Raw genomic sequence first — 16,546 nt, forward strand, 5'->3', positions numbered from 1 at the left:
CCTTAAGTACCTATTTTTTCCTCAAAGTTTTATAGTTTTATGTATTTTTATTTGCTTGCCTGTGCTGCACGGCAGCTTGTGGGTTTTTAGTAATAGTTCCCTGACTAGGAATTGAACCCAGGCCCTCAGCAATGAGACTGCAGAGTCTAACCACTGGACTGCCAGTGAATTCCTGAATGTTTTGTAGTTTTACACTTAAATCCCATAGTCCATTTCAAATAATTTTTCTAGGTGTGAGATTTAGATCAAAATTCTTTTTGTCTATTTGTGTTTAGTTGCTTCAGCACCATTTATTAAAAAGATCATCTTTCTTTCATTGAATTGCTTTTGTATTTTTGTCAGTAAACATCTTATTTGTGTTGATCTATTTCTGGGTTTCATCAGTACTGCACAACTTTAATACTGTGTTGAAATAATAACTCTTAAAATTGGATGGATTGCTTTTTTGTACTTTACTCTTTTAAAAATTATTTTAGCTTTTCTAGTTTACTTTTTCATATAATTTCAAGGTAATCTTGTCTGTATCTACAGAAATTATTGCCGGGATTTTTATGTAAATTGTGTTAAATCTGTATGTCAGTCTCAGGTGAATAGACATGTTTACTCTGTTGAATATTCCAGTCCATGAATGCAGTATATCTTCATTTACTTAGATTGCCTTTGATTTCTTTCATGAGCATTGTACAGTTTTTAACATAAAAGTCCACTGTGTGTTTTGTTAGATTTATACTAAGTATTTCTTTTTATTGAAAAAAACCATTGTAAATTTTATTGTATTTTAATTCTGGTGTCCATGTGCCTGTGGCTAATATACAGAAATACAACTAATTTTTGTTTATCTTATATCTTGCCATATTGCTGTAGACCTTAGGGATTTCTTGGTAGAGTCCTTAGCATTTTCTATGTTAGACAACCCACATTATCTACAAATAGGGATAGTTTTATTTCTTCCTTTTAGGACACTCAAGAGAAAGTCTTTTTAACTATCCATGTTTTGCTTGTTACTGTGTTCTTCGTTCTTGAGGCTCCAGGGTTCCTTCTTATATCATTTCTCTTCTTTCTAGAGACCTTATTAATATATTAGCCATTCTTTGATGGTAGAACTGTTGGCAACAAATTCTTTACTTTCCCCTCATTTGAAAATGTTTTTATTTCCCCTTCATTCATAAAGACGAACATCACTGGGTACAGGATTTAGGGTTTACAGTTCTTTTAACAGTTAAAAAATGCTGACCCATTTCTTGATTCCATGGGTTCTGATGAAAAAACTGATATCGTTTGAGTTGTTTTTTCATGTATAGGAAGGTGTTATTTTTCTCTTGCTGCTTTCAAAATTTTTTTTTTTTTTGAGGGGAGTCTTTGATTTTCTGAAGTATATTAGAAGTTTTGGTGTGAATTTCTTTGGATTTATCCTGTTTTTAGTTTGCTCACCTTCTCACATGTAGATTTTGGTAAAACATTATTTCCTCAAGCACTGTTTCAGCCCCATGTTCTTTTTTCTCTCCTTCCAGGACTGTGATACAGGAATATTCAATCTTTTGTTACCATTCCATAGGTCCCTGAGGTTCTGCTCATTGTTTTTTCCTAGTCTGTTCTCTCTGCTATTCAGGTGGGGTAATTTCCATTGTTTTATCTTTCATTTCACTGATTTTTTTTCCTCTCTGCTCTCCATTATGCTATTTAACTCATCCACTGAGCTTTTAGCTTTGGTTATAGTACTTTTCAGTTCTAAAATTTCTATTTGGTCCCTCTATATCTTCTTTTTCTTTTTTAAGTGAGGCTTCCTTCAAATTTCTTTGATAAAGCTTCTATTTTTTGATTTATTTAGAGCATGTTCATAATTATTGAAAGTTTTTATCATGAATTCTTCAAATTTCTTGTCAGATAATTCTAATATCCCCTCATCTTGTGATTAGCATCTATTGATTGTTTTTTTTTTGTTTTTTTTTTTTTTAATTCAGTTTGAGATCTTCCTGATTTTTGGTAGGTCAGATGATCTTTGGTTGAAACCTGAAAGTGTGGGCTATTGTATTATGAGGTCTGGGTTTTATGTGAACCTTCTGTTTTACCTGACTTAATTCACACTGCTTCAGCAGGGAATGTGGGGGAGGTACCTTGTTCCTGCCAGGTAGAGGTAGAAGTCAAGTCCCTTCTTGCTTCTATTGCCAGAGTAAGTGGGCTCCTACTCACCGGGGATAACAGTTGCAGCTCCTTACTCGGTCTCCCCTGACACTAGTGAGGATGGACTTGTTATTGCTGGGTGGTAGTAAAAGCCCTGACTCTCCACTAGGCCTTTTCTGATCCCAGGAAATGGAGAGAGGCCTCACTGCTGCCAGATGAGGATGGACATCCAGGCTTTTCCCCTGGTTCCCACTGGCACCATAGGGGTGGGGCGGGACTCAGTGCCAGCTTGTGTAGATGAGAGTCCTGGTTGTGTACACGCTGGTGGGCGTGCTGCCAGGGTGCCTCATTACGGCCTTGTAAACGTAAAGTCTAGGTTTCTTTTTCGGCCTTTGCTTATGTGAGTAGAGGTAGAGCCACAGTTTTTTCTGTAGTGCATAGTTGGTATGGAGTGGTTGTTGTCTGAAAGTTTTCTGTTTTGCTAGATTGTCCTTCTCTTGGTTCTTTTGCTAAAGAAAGCTGCTGTTTGGGTGGGGAGTTCTGTGCCTTTATGTGAGCTTCTTTATCTTTGTATCTGGGACACATGAGGCAAAAGGAAACTTGGAAACACTTCATTGTTTTACTTGAGTTTCAAGGTCTCTAGGACTCTACCTTCTATCTAACTTTCAGAGATTTCTTGTATTTGTTTTATATGTAGTGTCTAGGACTTTTACTTGTATTTAGCAGGAAGAATACAGGAAAATACCTCTGCTTTTTGGAAGCAGAAGTATCCCTATGGTAGATATTTTTAAGTGATAGTCTCTTTTATTATATATATACTTCAAGGATGGCAGGAGTAATCTACCCTAAAAACATTGCTTTCATTACCTTAAATGTGTGTACTTTGCATTTATATAAATTATATATCATTTTTGTATGTATATAAATTATATATCACTTTCATTTTAGATGAAATCCCCTCAAAAGAATGATAAAATCCTAGTACCACTATTCACTGATTATTATACTGATCATCAAAAGGCTAGAATAGATAAAATAGTTTTGCTTCCCAGTAATCTAGGGTGTTGCATGAACAGGAACATGATTCTATCATAAGAATCAAGTAGAAATGTAAAGGAGACTAGGTAATTACATACAAAGAAATACAACTAAGTTACTTATTGTCTTTGATTTAAAAGCTAAATGCACCAAATGTACATAGGTGTTACCTACCTACCCTTCTCATTTATGAAAGGTCTCATAAAGGAAGGGCTATGTTGAAGAGAGAGGTTATAGACCGGAAGCTCTTGAGAGTAGGGAAAACTGATGAATGAGACACATGGGGTATGGTCTTATTGGTTGTCATTTGTTGTGAGACAGGGTCCACATAGTGATTGGTTTTAAAACTGTCACCAGTTAGATTTTGTTTAAGAGGGTGATTGTACTCCATAAATTTTCAGTTTTGACCTATTTGGTACATATTTACTGAATTCCTTTTGTGCCTGAACTGTGCTCTATATGGGAACTCATGGGTGGGGAAAACAGTCTCATTTACTAACCCCTGGAAGTTACAAGTCCAACAGAAAAGATAATCACTGCAGAATCTCCAACAGCATTAGTGGGCTCTACTGATCAATGTAGGAAAGCAGGACTTCTGACTTGAGGAATTTGTGTGGTCAGGAGACAGAAAGCCTAACTATGAATGTATTTTCTGAAACCGGGGTTATTAACCAAAGGTTAATACTTGAAATACTCTGGCCACCTCATTCGAAGATTTGACTCATTGGAAAAGACCCTGATGCTGGGAGGGATTGGGGGCAGGAGGAGAAGGGGACCACAGAGGATGAGATGGCTGGATGGGATCACTGACTCAATGGACATGAGTTTGAGTGAACTCTGGGAGTTGGTGATGGACAGGGAGGCCTGGCATGCTGCAATTCATGGGGTCACAAAGAGTCGGACACGACTGAGTGACTGAACTGAACTGAATACTTGAAATTTATGCCTTCTTTTTTTCCATGTGGACCTTTATATAGATTTATTGTTCCATTTTACTTTGTATGCACCAGAAGGTCATTTTTTGTGGAAGACTTCAGGTATCTCTTAAACTGCTTTTGTAGTCATAAAACAACCCTAACTAGCTGGATCTCGTGCATGCAGATGGCATCACCTGGAACTTGAGAAGCCATACAAGGGTCTTGAAGGCCCGGTGAAGGACAACCACCAGGAACAAACTAAAAGGGCAGAAGTCCAGGAATGTATTCCACGTAGCCAGCCAAAAAAACTTAGGGTTCAAAAATAAAGTGAACCAGTTACCACTAATTTTAAGAAGATAAACACTGTGAATGATTAAAAAGTTCAAAGAGTGAATCAAACTCTTGTAGATATACAGAAGGAACTTGCAAACTTCCCAAAAAACCTTTCCATTGAACCTCTGAAGAAACAGTTGATTTCTCAGCAGTGTCAAGAAAATGTACCACAGTTAATGTTGATGAGGCTACAGAACTAGTGGCTCAGTTGTAATACATTGGTGATGCATCAAAAAAAACAATAAATTAAATGTTTTATATATTAAAAAAACCCTAACTAATAAAATCCTTTCTTTTTCTAACTTTTAAAACCTCCCTGCTATAATTTAGGCCTTTTCTGCTTATTCCATGACCTGATGGTGTTGTTTGTTTGGAGGACAAATTGTGGAATGGGTTCTTTATATACATGTGTTTGTGATTTATTTTACTATATGAGAGTCACATGAGCACTCTCTAATATTGCTGAGTTCTGCTTCTTTAAGGTATCGTGTCTAGATCCGGCACCCTGACTTACGAAGCGGTTCACCAGACAACACAAGTTGGATTGGGGCAGTCTTTGTGTGTTGGTGAGGACTTTTTCTAAACTCATTTTATTGGAGTTCAGTGTCTTCACTGAATAAGTGTAATAATAATTATTGGTTTGACTATTTGTGAGAGATTTTGATGTCATTTTATGAAAAAGCTGTTATGATCTTGAGTTTAATTTGCTTATACATGAAGCTGGCTGTTAACATTTTCAAGATTCACGGTCCAGGATTTAACTCCCATGTTTCAGAACAAACATCCTGGGGTGTAGTCCCTGAAAACAGGACTCACTTTGCTTGTTGTGAAGCAGTGGTCCTTCAGGATAGGACTTTGGTCACTGTCTTGGCATTGTGTTATCATTGCCAGCTGTCATTCAGTGCTTCACAGTTACCGAATTCTTTGCCAATCATTGTCTCATTCTTTAAGGGCAACCCTCTGAGGCACCGCTGAGCTGGCACAGAGTCCTGTGGTAGCTTGATTGGTGGGTGGAGGAGGGTTGAGCTCCCTGGACCCTCTCTCTTTGCCCCATCGTACTGCCTCCCATTTACAAAAGGGTTTTTACATTTTAAAATAATTTTGATATTTTTTGCCAAAAGCCAGGCAAATTTCTCATTTTTATAACAATTCCTTCATGTTTTTAGACCATCTTTTAAAAGCTTTTCAAAGGCAGCTTTTGATGATAAAATTATGAAATATAACCCTGGAGTATTTTTATTGACTCAAATTGATAAAATCAGTATTAAACATTAAATGAGCTTTTCTATGTGCAAAAGTACAATCTTCAAGACAAGGTAACTTAACTAGTGGCCAGTTCCATCTTCTCTAGCCTCTGTTTTTAATCTGTAAATTGAGAGTAGTAATTCCCCTCTCACAGAGAGTATGCTGCTTCTGTTGCTGCTAAGTTGCTTCAGTCGTGTCCGACTCTGTGCCACCCCATAGATGGCAGCCCACCAAGCTCCCCCGTCCCTGGGATTCTCCAGGCAAGAATACTGAAGTGGGTTGCCATTTCCTTCTCCAATGCATGAAAGTGAAAAGTGAAAGTGAAGTCGCTCAGTCGTGTCCGACCCTCAGCGACCCCATGGACCGCAGCCTACTAAGCTCCTCCATCCATGGGATTTTCCAGGCAAAAGTACTAGAGTGGGGTGCCATTGCCTTCTCTGAAGTTTATAACTTAAAAATTTAGAAAGTGGCCCCCAGTGGAGGGAATCTTGACTTGAATCCGATCTAAGTACTTGTGCTAAAATGCCATGTGTTTGTGGTAGAGCCCCTGTGTGTGGTCTTTGTCATCTCCCACTCCAGGTTAGAGGGAAGAGGGATCAGGACACCTACTCCACCCACTGCAGAGACGTGTGTCTTAACTTGTGAGTGATTCCTCTGCAGTGTCCCTCATCAGACAGTTACTTAGTGCAAAGAAATTTTTTTTTCTTTTTTTGCTGTAGAAGAAATATCCGGTATTTCTAATATGGCATTAAGTGTCCAATATGGTAGTAAGGTTTGCAGTTCATGTGAACAGTAACAAATCACAACAAATTGCCACAGTGAGGGTAATAGCATACCCTCACACACACCCACCCACCCTGCCAAATGAGCTAATCAAGATACTATTATACTTCATTAACCTTTTGTGCTAGGAGATTATAAAGGAAACTTTTTGATTATAATATGAAGTAGTATAATTATTTTTAATTTCAGAATTAATTGCCTGTTATATACAAAGTACTGATACTGAGCTACTCACCAGAACTCAGTGGTTAAAAGTTACAGCTTACTAAAAAGCTAATGTGTTTTCAAAAGTCATGTTCTTCTAATTAGGGGAACTATATAGAATGCTCATTAAAGAGCTATGTAGGAGTAATTTTGGGGGAGGGAAGAGTCCTGATAAGGAGCCAAAGAAAAAGATGACTCTTTTTGTGACTAACAAGACCCAACCACCATTTAACATTCATGTAATATTATAAGCAGAAATAAGTCTAGCATTTTATGATTTTTTAAATGTTAAATGCAAGAGTGATGACACATTTAAAAATATTCATAAGAAGGGCATAGGCAAAATAAGAAACCTGTTGAAACAATATTTCCTGACTTAATTTTCAGAGGGTGTTGAATTTCTTTGACTTTTCCAGGCATTGGAGGCGATCCTTTCAATGGAACAGACTTTACAGACTGCCTTGAAATCTTTCTGAATGATCCGGCCACAGAAGGCATCATATTGATTGGTGAAATTGGTGGTAATGCCGAAGAAAATGCTGCAGAATTTTTGAAGCAACATAATTCAGTAAGTTTGGCTGTGGAAAAATACAGCACTCTGCTCTTGAATAATATCACAGGTTTGCTTTAGAAGTTGTTTTTGTTTAAAGATGAATTTTTTAAGCAAACATGAAAGGTAAAATTAAATCTTATTGAGCTGAGCCTGGAACACTGGCCACTCAGGGAATGTAGGACTCTGTCTGGGTTGATTCTCCTCCCCATTTCCCTTGATGCCTGTTCTTGGCTTCTCTAATGAATCCTCCCTCCAGGCATCTCCTTTACCTTCCTGGTAGGTCCAGAACTTTCAGGCCATCAGCCTGTCACTTGACCGGCACATTTCCATTTTCACCTGTCATTGATGTCCTTTCTCCTGACCTCAGGGGATGTGTGTTCTTTCTCTTTGTCAAGGCTGGCTGTCTAGTGATCCTGTCCTTTATACCCTTTTCCAGGATTTTGTCTCCCTCTAGCTTCAGTCTTTCCTCATAGAGTAGCACTTTGCTCCAAAGGTCAAGTGGAAAAGCTTTATTGACTGTCCTATGAAGGCTTTCCTTGTTGCCTCTCCCTTTGAATTAAACAAAAAAGAATAGTGTGGTATTGTATCATAATTTCATTTAACTCAAGGGAATTAAGCTCTGTTTCTGGGGCGAAGGAGGGTGGTGGGAAGAGAGCGGGGGCATAGTAAAGACAGAAGCAGCTTGGTGCCCGACAGTCCCCTCCCCCATCACTGAGCGTGTGTGCTCTGAATCACTGTGGCCAAGGCCTGGGGAGCTCATGCAGATGGCTTCCAGGGTGTCCATGACACTGACGAATGAGTGAAGAGTGAAGGTGAATCTTCAGGGGGCTGGGCAAGAGGGCAGAGAGAACTTGTGTCTATGCTTGTGAAAGAGATTGAGAGTAAGTGTGTCAAAATTAAATGCCACAGAAAAATAATGAGTACCGGAGAGTTAAAGGAAAGGATGATATTACCTGCAGAATAGCCTATGCAAAACGATGCATATCTATGCATTGCTGTTGTTTAGTTGCTTAGCCGTGTCTGACTCTTTGCAACCCCATGGACTGTAGCCCCCCAACCAGGCTCCTTTGTCCATGGAGTTTTCCAGGCAAGAATACTGGAGCAGGTTGCCATTTCCTTCTCCATATTTATATGTAATTGAAGGAATTTTCAAAGGCTCTTTTGAATCTACGTGATTTTCTTCAGTGGTAATTTTAAGAGTTCCTCTTATTCTGGTGAACTTTCCTGGTAGTTAAGATGGAAAAGAATCTGCCTGTAGTGCAGGAAACCTGGGTTCAATCCCTGGGTCGGGAAGATCCCCCGGAGAAAGGAATGGCTACCCACTCCAGTATTGTTGCCTGGAGAATTGCATTGACAGAGAGGCCTAGCGGGCTACAGTCCATGGGGTTACAAAGAGCCGGACGTGACAGAGCGACTAATGCTTTTACTTTACTCTCTGGATCTCTTTCTTTATATTCTATTCATTCCCTAATCCTCAGCAATTAGGTTTTGTCTGCCACTTAGAAGCTGTGTGACCTTGGGCTTGTTCCTTAACTTCACTGTGCCTCAGTTTCCTCACGGGCTAAATAGGGACACAGTAGAGCTTCCCTCGGTGCTGTCGTAGGGCTGTGGAGATACATGGCGCAGAGCTGCCCCGGGCATGTGGTCAGCACTTTCGGTGGGCTGCTGCTGTGCTCTCCACGCTGGCACTGCTTTGGGTGAAGCCAGCAGTGGCCTCCGTTCATCCTGCTGGCCCTTCTCATCTTTATCCTTTCCCAGATTTACCCTTTGTGCTTATTCCCTAAGTGTAACTGTTCACAGTGTATAAACAACGTTGTACTTCATGCAGAAATAAAAGTCATCTTTTATTTCTCTCGCAGCTCTTGCTTCCCCTCAGTTACTGAGATCTGTCTCTGAGATCTTAGTAGTTTGTGGAGATTCAAAGTATCATCATCTGTAATTAGACCCTCTGCTCCGGTTCAGTCTCTTATCTTATGTCACCTGGACCATCTCAGTAATATTTTTTCCTGATATCTCTGCTCCTTTCCCTCCCGCCTGGCCAACCTGCTGTTTGCCATCCATGTGGGATAAAGGGCAGACTTAGCGTGGCTTTCCAGCCCCCTACATACTACCCTGACACTCCTTTTCAGACCCATGTCCCGTCTCATGTGCTGCTTGTTTTCATCCTTGCTTGCCTTTGCTTGTTCCTTCTGCAAGGCATGCTGAACACCTGACTCTTGCTCCTGTGGACAGCAAACAACTGCTATGGCCTTGCTGCCCAGCCCAGTCCTCTGGCGTATTAGGAGGCAATAAATGGTGAATAAGTGAAAGAGTAGGTAAATTGGTAGGAGACTGGAGTAAAATGATATGCGTCTCTCAAATTTAGAAAGAGTGTGAAGTTTAAAATTTAAAAACTGACTTAATTTTACAAAAAAAAAGAAAAACCACTTAAGTTAATATGACATAGTCATCCCTTGCTGTCCATGGGCAGTACCCCTGCTGACACCAAAATCCGTGGATGCTCAAGTCCCTTATATAAAACAGTGTAGAATTTGCATATAACCTACTTATACCCTCCTGTATACCGTGAATCATCTCTGGATTACCTACAATAACTAATAAAATGTAAATGCTGTGTACATAGTTGTTAGTTTGGCAGATTTAAATTTTGCTTTTTGAAACTTTCTGGGGTTCCTCCCCTGCCCCACCAGACGTTTTCCGGGTGCGGCTGGTTGAATTCTCCAGTGTGCAGACCTCGTGGTTGACGGAGAGCCAGCTGCACACTATGTTAAAGTGAATTTTAAATGTGTTTAGAATACACAAATCCCTTGATGGGAAAAGCTAAACTTTACATTTTGTTTCATTTGCCATGTTTTCCTATTACTGATTGGTCTCACGGAGCTAAATTTTACTGAGGACCTACTGTGTACAAGCTTCTAGGTTGAACGGTGCAGGTGACATACTAAACGCTTAGCATGGTAACTGACACGGAGTGAATAGGGTAATCTTGTGTCCTGCGAGGACTGTACTATCATCATTATAATGACAGTAGTTATCTGCAGGAGTAATGTTTTTTAACCTTTATCTTGATGCTTTGAGTAGATGTTTTTGTCTTTTTTTGAGTAAGGAAACTGGCAACTTGCCAATGGTAAGTACTTCAGAGCTGAGGTTCCCTCCAGGTGTGCCTGACTTCTCCATTATACCAGCAGGGCTCAGGGACACGAAGCCATAGTCCTGGGCATCTGTTCGGATTCTGCTCGTGCCATCCTAACTCATCTTTTTGTTTTTAGTCTTTCACAGTTCACGTTTCTGTGTCCTGTTCTCACACTACAGTTCTTCATAGTCTTTTCTATTGTATTTTTCGGTCCTTAAAAAAAAAAATCTCAAGTGACTCTTCTTTGACAGTAGGACAGAGTATACATTTGTCAGACATCCTAGGTTCACGCTAATCATGTTTCCTTCTAATGTAATATTCTCACTATTTGAATATGGGGACGGAGGGATCCAGTGGAAAGTGGTGCCTCTCAAGTATCAGATGCTGACATTCTTTGCAAAGCACATGGTGAATAAATGATTTAGCTTTTTCTTTTTAATTCTCTCCTATAGTAGATGCTGGGCATACAGAAGTAAATGAAAACATAGGCTTGGCATTCAAAGAGTCATAGTCTAGGAGGGGACTCTGTGGGGAATAAGTCACGGCCAGTGTGCTGTGGGTCATGATAGAAAAGTGTCAAAGGCACAGCAGAGTCACTGAACAGAAAACGAGCAACTGAAGGGCATTTGTGGGGAGAGTGGGAGGAAGAGTCAGAAGGGTTAGCAGGGAAGAAGAGACTTGAGCCACGTCTTAAAAGGTAAGTCAGGATTTGCCAGGTATCCAAGGAGGATGGAGAACTTTCTCAGCAGAGGCCCAGAGGCAGAGCAGTCTGGCATTACTGGAGGATGAAGAGCAGGGAAGAGGGATGAGCACGAGGCTGGAGTCAGCAGTGTCAGACCATGTAGAACCTGTAGAATCTGGCATGCTGGTGCCTTCACGAGAGTCAAGTTAGTGGAAGCAAACTGTGCTAGTGAACTTGCACTGCCATGCGCTTAAAAAAAGTCAATTTTATTTAAGAATGTCCTTAATGAAGTAGTAAAGATTATTAATTTTATAAAGTCTTGACCCTCAAGTCAGTAGTTTTGTGGTGAAATGGAAAGTAAAGCACTGTCCTATTTGAATCGTGAGCTAAATTACCTGCTTTTTTCATGGACCACCAGTTTTACTGGAAAGAATGACTGCCAGGCACCCTGGTTATTGGGTATTTATTTGGTGAATCTTTTCTCAACAGTGAACAAAGCAGTCCTGCTGTGTTTGTGTGTGTTGTCAAGGAAAACAACTCATTGCATTTGTTGACAATGATTAAGTTTGAACTTTCAAATGAATATTTTTAGAATACTTGTTTCTGCCACCATGAACTTGACAACTTCCCCCTACTAAAGACTTCTCTAATGAGGCTGGAGGTGATAATGAAGAATGATTTGTTGATATTGAATGATGAAATGTATCAGTGTTTAGAAGATCTCTATAACTCAGTGAACCTATATTTTCCTTCTGACCAATGAATGTTACAAAATCATTATAGGTAAAAGATCCAAAAAAATGAATGGATTTTAAAGTAACAAAGGACTGTGGTTCTGGATTCCAGCATTGCATCATCATCATCTTCTTTAGTCCTTCAGTCGTGTCTGACTCTTTGTGACCTCATGGACTATATGGCCCACCAGGCTTCTCTGTCCATGGGATTTCCCAGGCAAGAATACTGGAGTGGCCTTCCATTTCCTTCTCCAGGGAACATTTCATCTAACCTTTAAGAAATTACCACTTGAAGAGGTCCGTTTCAGTGTCAAAGAATATCCTCAGTTATCTGACAGATATTTAAATATTTCTCCCTTTTTCAAGTACATATGTGTGTGAGGCCAGATTTTCTCTTGTACTTCAGCCAAAATAACATTTTTGCAGTAGATCTAACGTAAAAGCAGATATCAGAATCCATTTGCCTCTTATTAAATTAGACACTTAAGATTGACAAAAACGTAAAATAATGCCACTCTCCTCACTAAAATGTTTTTAAAAAATAGTTTTAAAAAATTATTTTAAGTGAATTAATAAATATTTATAAAATTTCTCAGCTTTCATTTCTAATACTATAAATATCAGATATAATCTACATTAAAAAAAGTTCTTTGGGATCCACAGTCATTTTTTTAAGTATAAGGGGTCTCAAGACCAAGTGATTTGAGAACTGCTGGTCTGGGAGAAGATAATAGTGCCTGAAGGCACCCAGATTCCACTTGTGCTCGGGTTCTGCTTTCTGTAGGCCGCTCTGTTTTACCTGGATGTCTTACTGCCTCTGAGTTACTATTGTGAACATGGTCTCTTCACTCACTGTGAAACATAACTGTATATTCATATGTTGCTCCATGACATCTATTAACTGATTGAGATATATATGTATTTTATATTATTTCTTCAGTAACATAAGTCTAGAGCACAGGAATTCTTTTTTTTCCTCCCACAGGAATTCTTATATTTCCTGTGTGTTGGGTTTTTATTTTTAACCTCAGAATCTACTGTTATGCTATGCTGTTTATGCATGTAGCAGTTGTGCATTAAAATGGATTTTTGTTGAATAAAACCAGTCCTGATCTTCCTTCTTAAACATCCTATAATGTTAGGAGAAAGGACCCTCAGCTCCCAATCTAATTTAGCTATTTCATTTCATAGATGAAGCAGCAGAGGTCTAGAGGTGATGGGCCTTGTCGAAGGTCCTGTCGCTTTAGTCAAGTAGAAATTGAGACTGGAGACTCCCACTCTTCAGTCCTTTCCAATATGCTATCTTTTTCTTTTAAACAAATTTATTAAAGGTAAACTAATAATGAATTAAGACAAAACAACCTGATCTGTGTCTTAATTTGTTATCACAAATCATAGAACTTACGTATTTTCAGTTTTTTTTTTCAAGTGGAAGCGTCACATGTGTATGTGGAAATCAGCTTATGCCAGTGAAGTTGAAGTTTAATATCTAAATAGTTAACAGTTTTGCTTCAGGATTGTTTTTGTGAGTTTGGAGGAAAAGTTGAGTCATCTCAAAGGAGAATGCAGTAGTTTCAGTCACAGCTCAGTATTTCTGTTGGTTTTCTTAGTGATGATGAGTTACTGGCCCCAACCATTTGTCATTTTCTGGCTGTCATGAATTGGAGGTCCAGTTTTGATCGGTGTGTTTAAAATCCCACTTTCCAGGGTCCCAAGGCCAAGCCTGTGGTGTCCTTCATTGCTGGTTTAACTGCTCCTCCCGGCAGAAGAATGGGTCACGCAGGGGCAATCATTGCTGGAGGAAAAGGTGGAGCTAAAGAGAAGATCGCAGCCCTGCAGAGTGCTGGGGTTGTGGTCAGCATGTCCCCAGCACAGCTGGGAACCACCATGTACAAGGTGAGCTGGAGCAGTGGCCTGAATGCTCCGAGGTTATGGGCCTTAAAGTGGAGGCCACACAGGTGGCCTGGGAACCATGGTCTTTTCTTCTGAGTCTCTTCTGTTTCTTTCATTCTGGTCTGCAGCTTAATGGTCTCTAGCAACCCCACCAAAATCCTAATATCCTAATTGAGCATGACCAGGAATAAGGTTCTGATTCAAAAACTTGATTCATTAAACATTTCCCTTTGCTATTTTGTGAGTAGTGAGATAGGATATATAAGAAAGGGTTTCAGAGTCCGTAAATGCTGTGAATTCCATTTTAGGAGTGGTGCAGAAAATTGCCTTGTGTTTTGTATTTTTCCATGGAGAGTCTTTGAGGTATAGTTGTACTGACTCCATAGGTATTTTTCCAGGGAGAGAGGTTGAAAACTGACTAAGAAGAAATAAAAACTGGGAGTCAGGATGGATGGAGACTAAAGACAAGGATGGGGATTTTTAGTTGGTGTCTTCTGTAATCTCTTTGCAGTGATTTTTGGCAGCCTATCTCTGATTGATCATTTAAGGCTCTTTCTCTTTACTTTTATGATGATTATAGACTTTACCAAAAAAAAAAAAAGGCAAACAAAAACCAAAATGTTGTACACATGCTGAAAACAGGCCCAGATAGTCTTCCCAGGAGGGAACATGTTTTGGCATAGTGTTCTTTGGCACTGTCCTAGAGATAATAAAATAAACTTATTGGTTTATTGAATCTTTGCATGATCCTGTCTTATGGAATATGCCACTGTGTGCCATAGTGTTTAAAAAAAATCTAGGTAGTTAGTACTGTGAGGAAGAATCTTCTTTATTTGAGAGAAGAGTGAGGAAGGGAAAAAGCAAATGCTTAAATTCTTATTGAAGACATGTATTACCATTTTACTCCAGTAGGTGGCAGCAGTCACCTACACATCCTGTTGTATTCTAATTATCACAATGTAGAGAAATTATTACAATCTAGAGAAACTGATTTTCAGTATTGTTGCCTTTTCATATATTTCTGAGGTTCTTGACGTTTTGTTTAAATCTTAACTAAATCTGTGTTTAATTTTATTCTCTGAGAAACTAAACAAACTTGTTTCCATTGCCTTATTAAAAGGGCTGTTGTGGCTCACGCATAGCATTACATGTTTGGATAAGCACAATCAAGTTTGTCAGCTCCTAACTATAATACTGCAGTAGAAAATAAGTACAATTTAAAACCTCTCAGCCTCTGCATTTAGGAGACATAAAGTCTTAAGTTCTGAATCTAGCTTAGAGAAATCAGACTGACACGGACTCATTTGAAAGCTGTCATTTTGTGTTCAAGCACCTCATCCCGGTATATTTTACCTCTATAATTTTTGGTTGCTCAAGGGATCCTAAAGACAAGAGGTTTCAGAATCACTTTGACCATGAATGTAATTTGAGGCTTTAATCTTTTTATCCCCTCTCTCTTCTCCTTTTCTTCTGTTCCTGTAGGAGTTTGAAAAGAGGAAGATGCTCTGAAAGAAAAACAGACAGAAAATTCCTTAAGCCTATGGATGAATCATTGTAGCAATGGGAGCAGTGGCTGTTTGCTTCTGATGTCCACTGACCGTCCGCCCGCCCACCTGTCGCTGGTCTTTTCAGCACAACAGGAAGCCAAAACAAGGTTTAGAGTGTCCTACACTGAGGTGTTTTCACCTCACTAAATAAGAGGAGCAGCCAATAAATCTACTACTTGATTTGAATACGGTTTTAGAGACTTTTTATTGTTCCACTGTGGGGATGGGGAGAGGGGGAGAATTGGAGGGGGCTTTGTGTGCACATGTGTGCCTGTGTGCATGGATGTGTCTTTCAGTGAGCTCTGTAGAGGACATTCTAATGAAAACTTTCGAGAGAATGAGTATAAACATTTCAGTTTGGCATTTATCATAGATAAAGAGTGACTAAGTTTCTTAGTAACTTAGTTGTTACTAAGTGAATTACAATTTTCTCAAATCTACATATTTAATAGTCTTCATCTTATAGGATAGTTTTGAGGATTGGGGATAAATATATGAAGTCCTTGGCATGTGATAAGGCAACCTAATTTATGCCAGTGCCACCATCAGTTATCGCTAGGATTATAGGTAGGAGCTCATCCAAGTTTCAGTTTTTGCCTAATTGGGGAGTGGAGAGTCTTCAATAATGCTTTGTTTTTCTGTGGTTCTGCAGAGGGCTGTTTCCTTCCCCACCCAGAGCCTACATTTCTCTGCTTGAGGTTTCAGACATTTCACTTTGAGAAAGCAGTTAGCCATCCTCTTGTTTGAAAGGAGCTTGTTAACAAACAATTCCAGTGGAGAAGCAAGAAAATATTCTCACATTGTGTAGCTGCCCTGAAGGAAACAAGAGCTTCTGAAAATAGTAATAGAAGAAGACCCTCAAGAAGGCTGTTTGGGGAGGCCTTTCTGGGGAGGAGTGATGAGTAGGTACTTCAGGGCTGGGAAGGTACCAGCCATGAAAAAGGAGGACACATACTCAGGCAAAGGCAGGGAGCAGGAAAGAGCTTGTTCTGGGGAGGTGCCTGAGAGGGGCTGGAGGAGGTTTGGAAGACTGGGGAAACAGGTGTTCTGGGAGCTCCCATGACTGCACAGGCTGCTGCGGGTGCAAAGAGCAGGTGTTGGGGGATGGATTTAGCCCAAGTATTCCGCCTGGGCCAAGGACCGTGTCTTGATGGGCTTTGGGTCAAGCAGACTTTAGTTCCTGTTTAGTTGTTTCCTCATCTTGAAAGTGGGGCTCATGACCCCATCCCACAGGGTGCCTGGGTAGAACATGCATTGTGCATATGTGAAAGCGGACTCTACCAGGGCTTTATGTCACCTCATAACACTTTTGTGGGGGGTTATTTTTTAAAATTATTTTTCTTACTTTTTTATTCCATAAACT

General features: G+C 39.7%; 1 protein-coding gene and 1 pseudogene across 1 annotated transcript in view; both read left to right on the top strand.

Annotated features, from left to right (window-relative positions):
• SUCLG1 (succinate-CoA ligase GDP/ADP-forming subunit alpha) overlaps nucleotides 1-15,369 on the top strand; it is a 34,845-nt gene extending 19,476 nt beyond the window's left edge. Inside the window, exons 6-9 of the mRNA XM_019970347.2 lie at nucleotides 4,892-4,975; nucleotides 7,058-7,209; nucleotides 13,451-13,639; nucleotides 15,119-15,369. Of these exons, the coding sequence (XP_019825906.2) occupies nucleotides 4,892-4,975; nucleotides 7,058-7,209; nucleotides 13,451-13,639; nucleotides 15,119-15,145 (452 nt within the window). The 3' untranslated portion in view covers nucleotides 15,146-15,369. The remainder of the gene's footprint in view (nucleotides 1-4,891; nucleotides 4,976-7,057; nucleotides 7,210-13,450; nucleotides 13,640-15,118) is intronic.
• On the top strand, nucleotides 2,419-4,885 carry LOC109565481 (ribosomal biogenesis factor-like; annotated as a pseudogene).
• Nucleotides 15,370-16,546: the final 1,177 nt, after the last annotated feature.

This window comes from Bos indicus, chromosome 11 (genome assembly GCF_029378745.1).
Source record: "Bos indicus isolate NIAB-ARS_2022 breed Sahiwal x Tharparkar chromosome 11, NIAB-ARS_B.indTharparkar_mat_pri_1.0, whole genome shotgun sequence".
In the NCBI taxonomy this organism is placed as follows: Eukaryota; Metazoa; Chordata; class Mammalia; order Artiodactyla; family Bovidae; genus Bos; species Bos indicus.